Here is an 8,503-nt window from a genome sequence, read left to right on the forward strand (position 1 = left end):
ATGACAATACCCCCGTGCACAAAGCAAGGTCCATACAGAAATGGTTTTTCGAGCTCGTTGTGGAAGGACTTGACTGGCCTGCACAGAGCCCTGACCTCAACCCCATTGAACAGCTTTGGTAATAATTGAAACGCTGACTGCAAGCCAGGCCTAATCGTCCAACATCAGAGACCAACCTCACTAATGCTTTTGTGGCTGAATGGAAGCCAGTCCCTGCAGCAATGTTCCAACACCTAGTGGAAAGCCTTCCCAGAAGAGTGGAGGCTGTTATAGCAGCAAAGGGGGACCAACTCCATATTAATGCCCATGATTTTGGAATGAGACGTGCGACCAGCAAGTGTCCACATACTTTTGGTAATGTTGTGTATTCCAATAACATCTTAAAGAAATGCATGATAATGAATAATGCACACAATTCCCCTTTGAATGTCACATGTTATGTTAGTGTGTCACATTTTCAGTAAAGGTCAAATTTTCACCATGCATTTACTTATTCTACTAATATATCATCACTTTAGGGGTCTGATAAACCACGCTGATAACAAAAACATAAATAATTCACATTGCATGTGTATTAGTATCTTATGACAATAGGCCTATTGCAAAGCGCAGTTGGATACCCACTGCTTAAAGCCATAACTCGCTCCTGTGCGCATGACGCCCCTCAATAGCAGCCTTTTATTCCATGGTGCTCGTCCCCATGTTCCATTTAACCCAGGAGGGAAATTATAGGAGTTTGTGACACCGTTATAAAGGATTAAAGTCTGTTATATTCCACGGCTGTCCGTCCCCTGTCTACGGTGCGCACATAACAACAACAATTGAACATGTCCCCCTGACAACTCTCCCAAAAGCGGTATGAAACGGGATGCAGGAAAACAAATCTGAACAGAACAAGACAAACCGGTTGTCTTTTAGCTCATAGAAGATAAAATAATATGATTATCGTTTGATAATCTCTTATTTCCTACATTGTCATTATGCCTGTGAGTAGGCCTAGGCAAACTCAATTTCCTTTCATGGGTTAATAGATAATCTAATCCCTAGGATATTAATAATGTATCTGGATGTATAGAGGCTATAGCCTAATCTACCACACTGGATTTTGCTTGCTAAGAAATGGCCTTTGGACATGCATACTGCTGTCACGCCCTGACCATAGAGAGCCCTCAGTTCTCTATGGTGTTGTAGGTCAGGGCATGACTAGGGGGTGTTCTAGTCTTTTCATTTCTATGTTGGTGCTCTTGGTATGGTTCCCAATTAGAGGCAGCTGATGTTCGTTGTCTCTAATTGAGGATCATACTTAAGTTCTCCATTGTTCCCACCTGGGTTGTGGGTTATTGTTTGTGTTAGTGTGTTTAGCACTACGGCTTTCACGTTCGTTTTATGTTTGTTTATGGTTTTGGTAGTTTCACTATATAGTAAAGTATGTGGAACTCAACTCACGCTGCGCCTTGGTCCGCTCTGTATGACGAACGTGACAACTGCGTGCAGGTTTGGTCAGCACTGAGCCCTCTCATGCCGCCTACATTATCCACTACAACTCCTGCCACACACACTGTGGATTATGCTGATATCAAGATTGGATTAAAAGCAGTGCTTGGTGTTTAGAGTGAAAGACACTAGAAATAGTTCAGTGGAGAGATAAGCCCCCTACCTCTCTGCCCAGCTGCAGTAGTCCTCCTATAATATACAGTATATATAATAATATATACCATTTTGCAAACACTTTTATCCAAATAGGGGCATATATTTTTACTTACAGGTGGTCCCGGAAATCAAATCCACTATACTGGTGTTGCAAGCGCCATGCTCTACCAACTGAGCTCCCTCTTTATCCTCCTGCTTCCCCTCTTTCCTCCTCCTACTTCCTACCCCTCCTCCATTCTGCACCCTTTCACCTCAGATGCCCACTTTTAGCTGACCCCAACCTGGCCCTGGTGTTGTGGAGTGGCCCAGGGAACAATGGCCCCACCAGCCCATATGGAGACAGACAGAAAGTGTAACCACGGTGATAGAGCTGGGGCAAATCTTTAAATTCACATCATGTAGCAAAACCCCTTTCAGATAATCCACATTGTACAGGAGGAGACACGGAGAGAGGCAAACAGAAAGGAAAAGGTTTGCATGACAAATTACTGTCTATGAGTGTCTGCGTGTGACCATTACATTAATCACTAGTGTGTGTGTGTGTGTGTGTGTGTGTGTGTGTGTGTGTGTGTGTGTGTGTGTGTGTGTGTGTGTGTGTCTTCATTCAGTGGGCCGGCTTTACTGACGTCTTTATGGAAGGCCATCACCATGGCAACGGCAAGCAATGAGTGTCTAATAAAATGCTGCTCGCTTCTCTGGCTGTTGCTCTCTCTCTCTTTCTCCTATTTGCCTTTCTCTTTCTCTGTTTTATTTCTTTTCCTCTGTCTGTCTTGCCAACCTACGTAGCACAGCATGCTCAACATCAGCATAGGGAGATAGATAGAACAGCAAAAGTGAGGCAGAAGAAAAGGACAGAAATATGTCTAGCTCTAACATCTCACTCCGTGTGAATGCAGCCTGCTGTGTCATCCGTCATCCATCTGTGTGGGAGACATCTTTGATCTGTCAAAGAAGAGGATCTTTGATTTACCAGAGTTGGATATCTTTGTGACCTGTTGAGGAAACATCTCTTTTGAAATCTACTAGAAAAGGATATCATTGTACAGTGGGGGATCTCTCCTCATTGTGTATTTCTAAGGAGGATAGGAGAGCGTGTGTCCTTTGTGTTGGCCAAGGCAAGGCTCTCGGAATACTGTAATGGTTAAAGACTTCATTCAGGGATGGCCCCCTTACTACTGAATTGTCGACCTTTGCTTTGGTGAAGGCAAAAAAATGATGACAAATGTGATATGATATTGAGCTATAAATGCATTCAACTCAACTTTTCATCTGCCAATAATGCGTAGGACACCACCCCGTCTTGACGGAACACAACAAAAGAACGCCAAGCAGCAGGGTGAGGAAGAAGAGGAGGGAAAAGAGGCGGAACAAGAAGAGGAAGAGAAGGGAGAAGAGGAGGGACATCATGATTTGGCTAAATCTTCTCTATGCCCGTCCTGTAGGCGTGGTTTTGATGTTGCCCTTCTCCTACCATGCTCCCATACCCTGTGTGGGCGCTGTGTAGGAGGTGGAGAGGGGGCAGGGCGATGTGGAGAGGGGGCAGGGCAATGTGTACTGGATGAGGAAGGGGACGGTGTGTGCCATGCTTCCCGTGGTGGCACCTGTTCTGCCCACCACCGCTCTACCAGTACACCTGTGTGTGCCGTGCTGTGCCCTTGCTGTCGTCACCCTGTGGAGCTGCCATGCTGGGAGTGGGCTTCTGCCACCTGTTGCCTGCCCCCTGACCCCACCCTGACCCCTGGGTGGACAGCCAGTAGTGCTGGGGACCAGGCGGAAGGAGGGATGAAGGCCTTCTCACAGGTAACTAAGCTTGTTCCTTTTTTTTCATGTTGGATAGGTAGGCTTATTTCATCTTTGTTTTAGACAAGTGAGAGGCACACAAGCCTTATGGATGCACAATCTTCTCCCATTGCCCTATTAAATCTTTGGATGGATACAGGTCACACCTTCCAAGTGACCCAGTGACTAAGCCTCCCTAACACACCTTCCCATTCCTTCCCACCCCACCTCCACTAATCCCACATGCAGAGGAATCCATTCGGCAGAGACAAAGAGGATGTCACGGACCAGATCACTGCTGCATATGGTGAGTGAAATGGCACCTTGGCAGTTAGTCTAGGTTAGACACATTTTGTGAGCTCAAGGTTTAAACTGGGAGACATGCCAGGCAGTTGTTATTGTTGTTGCTGTTACTCTTCACGGTGTTGGGCTTCAAGTTCCTCTGAATACTGGCAGGCCTCATGGGAAAGGGAGAATGAAGTGGGTTAAGGAGAATCTGGCAGGCTTACTTCCCTACATGCTTTACTGAGTAAGGCTTTAAATGGCGCCAACTGTGTTGTGTCTGTTTTAACGGTCTCTTTTCTCTCTGCGTATCCATGGATGCAGGCTCACCACTGGAGGGTACTATAGACCTGCGAGAGGAGGAGATGGAACAGTCTGTCTCAGGTCAGTGAGTCCAATGCAAGACTCTTTATCCAAGGATGTCTTGATATACTGTGTAGAAAAAGAGTAAAAATACAAAAGTTATTCATTGCAATGCCCCTGATTAGAGGAAATCAGGTTTCACCTGCTCTTTCGTCTTCATCTCTCCCTTGCCAGGTCTGACATTCACCCTGGACCCCTCTGCTGCTGCTCCCTCCCTCCATCTCTCCACCTCTTCTCTCACTGTGACCTTCCATGGACCAAGCCCTCCACCACTACCCTCTCGCCATCATGGAAACAGGGTGACAGGGTCAGTAACGAACACTGAATCCCAGGAGTCTGCCCCCCAGCCCCTCCCTCAGGTGTGTGGGGACGTGGTCATCGTCAGGGGTCAGTTCTACTGGGAGGTGGACGTCTGCAACAGCACCCTCTACAGGATAGGTGAGGAAGTGCACCCTAATCCACCTGGCCATGATTTACTGGTAGTGGCAGAACAAGTACAAATCCCTGCTTTGATAATAATACTCTTAGCCTCTGGCATGCTGATAAATTCCTACTGATGGAGATAAATATGAATTTCCATGAGCTACATTTCTTACACAATCATGTTGCGGTTGTAGCCTACAAATACATACAGGTAGTCTTGTGCAAATGCTCCCGCACACAGGACGCAGGCTCTATCCTACATATAGTTTATTCACATCCTTCAACTCTGCTCTGTGGTGCCACCGAGTGGTGAACAGGATGTCAGCAGGGATATCCCAGCGCTTGGCTGAACCACTAAACAATTGCATTTTTATTGAACAATTTAATTTTGTCTTAAAAGGCATATTGACATCTGCTCTCTGTAAACAACAGAAAACTCTAATAATTTAGCCCAGCAACAAACCATAAACAATCTGTTGATTTGCATTAAATATGACAGAAATGTGCAGCTTCATCATTAACTGTAGGGAGTCAGGCCAAATACCTATTAGTGGTCGTTGACCATGATGACTGGTACTGTCGACAGAGCTGTACTTAGGGAATAGGGATACTTAGCGAGGTAATATGGGATGGGAACCGCATTGGTATTTCACATATTATTGCTCACTCGTGCCTATCTCACATGAAAAAATACTACAGTTTACTATAGAATACTACAGTACTTTCTATAGAATTCAGTAGTAAACTGTACTATACTGTAGAATACTATACTACACACTGTAGTATATCTCTATTATGTGTAGTACTTACTATAGAATGGTGTAGTATACTGTAAAATACTATAGTAAATACTACTGTATACTACAGACCACAAAAACTACAGTAAATACTACAGTAATTTTCGCAAAAACACTACTGTCTGCAAAAACACTACAGTAATTACTATAGTGTATATACTACAGTATTTAATTTGCATTTACCCTTTTCATTCCCCTCCCCCATATCCTAATATGTTCCACCCATAAGTGAGAAACCTACATGCCAATTATAGACCATGTATTGTGTTCCTTACAGGAGCCCTGAACTGTCTGTTCAGACCGCAGTCCTACCTACAGGTTATGGAAAATGTGCTCTTTGAGTATTTTGTCCTTCTCCATTCCTCAAGGACAAAGCCCCCACTGCTATGTCAAAGATAATAAAGCAAAAACTGAGTTTTATTACAATACTGTCTGCAAAAACACTACAATATTTTTTACATTTTTTTTATTTAACCTTTATTTAAACAGAGAGTAACATTGAGATGAAAAATCTATTTTACCAGAGAGCCCTGTATACATTACAATAAAAATAGAATAATAAAACAAACACATACACTACCGTTCAGAAGTTTGGGGTCACTTAGAAATGTCCTTGTTTTTGAAATAAAAGCAAATGTTTTGTCCATAAGAATAACATCAAATTGATCAGAAATACATTGTTAATGTTGTAAATGACTATTGTAACTGGAAACGGCAGATTTTTTATGGAATATCTACATAGGCGTACTGGCAGCTTCATTAAATAGTACCTGCAAAACACCAGTCTCAACGTCAACAGTGAAGGGGCGACTCCGGGATGCTGCCCTTCTAGGCTGAGTTCCTCTGTCCAGTGTCTGTGTTCTTTTGCCCATCTTAATATTTTATTTTTATTGACCAGTCTGAGATATGGCTTTTTCTTTGCAACTCTGCCTAGAAGGTCAGCATCCCGGAGTCGCCTCTTCACTGTTGATGTTGAGACTGGTGTTTTGCGGGTACTATTTAATAAAGCTAGGACTTGTGAGGCGTCTGTTTCTCAAACTAGACACTCTAATGTACTTGGCCTCCCACTCCTCTTTCTATTCTGGTTAGGGCCAGTTTGCGCTGTTTTGTGAAGGGAGTAGTACACAGCGTTGTACGAAATCTTCCGTTTCTTGGCAATTTCTAGCCTTCATTTCTCAGAACAAGAATAGACTGACGAGTTTCAGAAGAAAGGTCTTTGTTTCTATCCATTTTGAGCCTGTAATTGAGCCCACAAATGCTCATGCTCCAGATACTCAACTAGTCTAAAGAAGGCCAGTTTTATTGCTTCTTTAATCACAACAACAGTTTTCAGCTGTGCTAACATAATTTCAAAAGGGTTTTCTAATGATCAATTAGCCTTTTAAAATGATAAACTTGGATTAGCTAACACAACGTGCCATTGGAACACAGGAGTGATGGTTGCTGATAATGGGCCTCTGTACACCTATGTAGATATTCCATTAAAATCAGCCGTTTCCAGCTACAATAGTCATTTACAACATTAACAATGTCTACACTGTATTTCTGATCAATGTTATGTTATTTTAATGGACAAAAAATGTGCTTTTCTTTCAAAAACAAGGACATTTCTAAGAACCCCAAACTTTTGAATGGTAGCGTATATATAACTATATGAAAAAAAAAGAAATAGTGGCGGCCACGCACCGCTGCTGATAAATACATATAGGGGAAACACCGTGGGTGTGTGGGTGCCAGTCTGTTTCTACTCCAATCAACATGTTTTTATTCAGGCCAAATGAGGCAACAAATAAGTAGCGTTGTTGAGTGCAGAAACAGTCAGGCATACAGACTATCCTATTTCATGGTGACATTGCAAAGTTTATTGGCACAATACTTGAAGACATAATTTCGCATGATGTCTTTTTTGTGACACAGAAAGCAACCACCTTTCCTATTTTCCATACAGGAGTGAGCTCATTGGACGATGCTTGCGGCTGGTGGCTGGAAAGGCGGGGCTTGTCCTTCTCCACTGTGTACGATAGCCGTCGGGAGCCCTTACATGCCGTGCCACCCCAGATCAAGACCCTAGGGCTGTTCCTCAACATGGGTGGAGGGGCGCTGAGCTTCCACAACCCTCTGACCCAGGAGCACCTGGCCACCCTACCCACTCGCTTCAGCCATGCTGGGGTACGTCCCGCTCTGGGGCTGGGCCAGGGCAGGCTGAGGCTCCACTGTGGCCTACCCCCTCCACCTCACGTCTTTCTCAGCCGAGCATCCGACTATAGAGGGCCTACTGGAGCTGGTGGGGGTCGCTGGCGCAGAGACATGCCCTTCCGATCTGTACGGATGGTCATCCAGAAGTTTGAGGAGCTGGCGGTGTCAGATTCGGACTCAGGGCTGGTGTCCAGTTTTGGGTCATCCTGCTCCACTCTGGCCGAACCAGGCCCAGGCCTCAGCTTCAGCCTCAGCCCAGGAGCAGCTCTCCATTCTGGGAAAGAGGGGAAGGAGGCTGGGGCAGAGTGACATATGGAGGACAGAGTATAGTACCTTGTACAATGAAGGGCCTCTACCCTGCTGGTGATAGGAGCAAACTGCTACCACATCACACTGTCACATCATCACATTGCAAATAGGTTGTCACAAGGTTGGTCATGACAATGTGTGACAAATTTGGGATAAACTTGTGAGATGGAAGGACCATTCTTCTGCTGTATGATGGGAGAAAAGTGAATAACACACCAACTCTTTGGGATGAGTTTGATCTTTGGACGACCATTTCCATGTCTAATTTCCCATCTCTGAAGAACTCTCTGTGACTTCTCCCCAGGATGCTGGGCTTCCTCTCAGCTACATAACCCCTGGAGGTTTGGGGCTGGGCCAGCGCTGTTTGTGGGGGTGTTAGGAGGATGTCTCACTGGGGGTCCCACACTCTGGTGTGGGGGTTGATTGTAGGACAGTAGGGTTGATACGGATGGTGGTGGTGTGTGTGTGTGTGAGGATGTGAGGCGTGGGAGTCAGTGGCGGTAACACTACCAGTGTTGACTCAGGGTCACAAAGACAGGTGGTTACGTATGTTTATCCCGCAGGACGTGTGTGTGTGTGTGTGTATGTGTGTGTGTGTGTGTGTGTGTGTGTGTGTGAGAGATGGTTGGAGCATGAATAAGTCAGAAATGTTAGATTGTTTGTCCACTTGATTGTGATATTCAATCCTACTGCAACATTATTTG

General features: G+C 44.8%; 1 protein-coding gene across 1 annotated transcript in view; it reads left to right on the forward strand.

Annotated features, from left to right (window-relative positions):
* Positions 1–2,393: 2,393 nt before the first annotated feature.
* LOC115163616 (uncharacterized) overlaps positions 2,394–8,503 on the forward strand; it is a 6,163-nt gene continuing 53 nt past the window's right edge. The window contains exons 1-5 of the mRNA XM_029715642.1: positions 2,394–3,450; positions 3,679–3,736; positions 4,036–4,095; positions 4,249–4,512; positions 7,243–8,503. The exon at positions 7,243–8,503 is cut by the window's right edge and continues 53 nt beyond it. Of these exons, the coding sequence (XP_029571502.1) occupies positions 2,929–3,450; positions 3,679–3,736; positions 4,036–4,095; positions 4,249–4,512; positions 7,243–7,799 (1,461 nt within the window). The 5' untranslated portion in view covers positions 2,394–2,928 and the 3' untranslated portion in view covers positions 7,800–8,503. The remainder of the gene's footprint in view (positions 3,451–3,678; positions 3,737–4,035; positions 4,096–4,248; positions 4,513–7,242) is intronic.

The sequence above is a fragment of the Salmo trutta genome, chromosome 26 (assembly GCF_901001165.1).
Source record: "Salmo trutta chromosome 26, fSalTru1.1, whole genome shotgun sequence".
In the NCBI taxonomy this organism is placed as follows: domain Eukaryota; kingdom Metazoa; phylum Chordata; class Actinopteri; order Salmoniformes; family Salmonidae; genus Salmo; species Salmo trutta.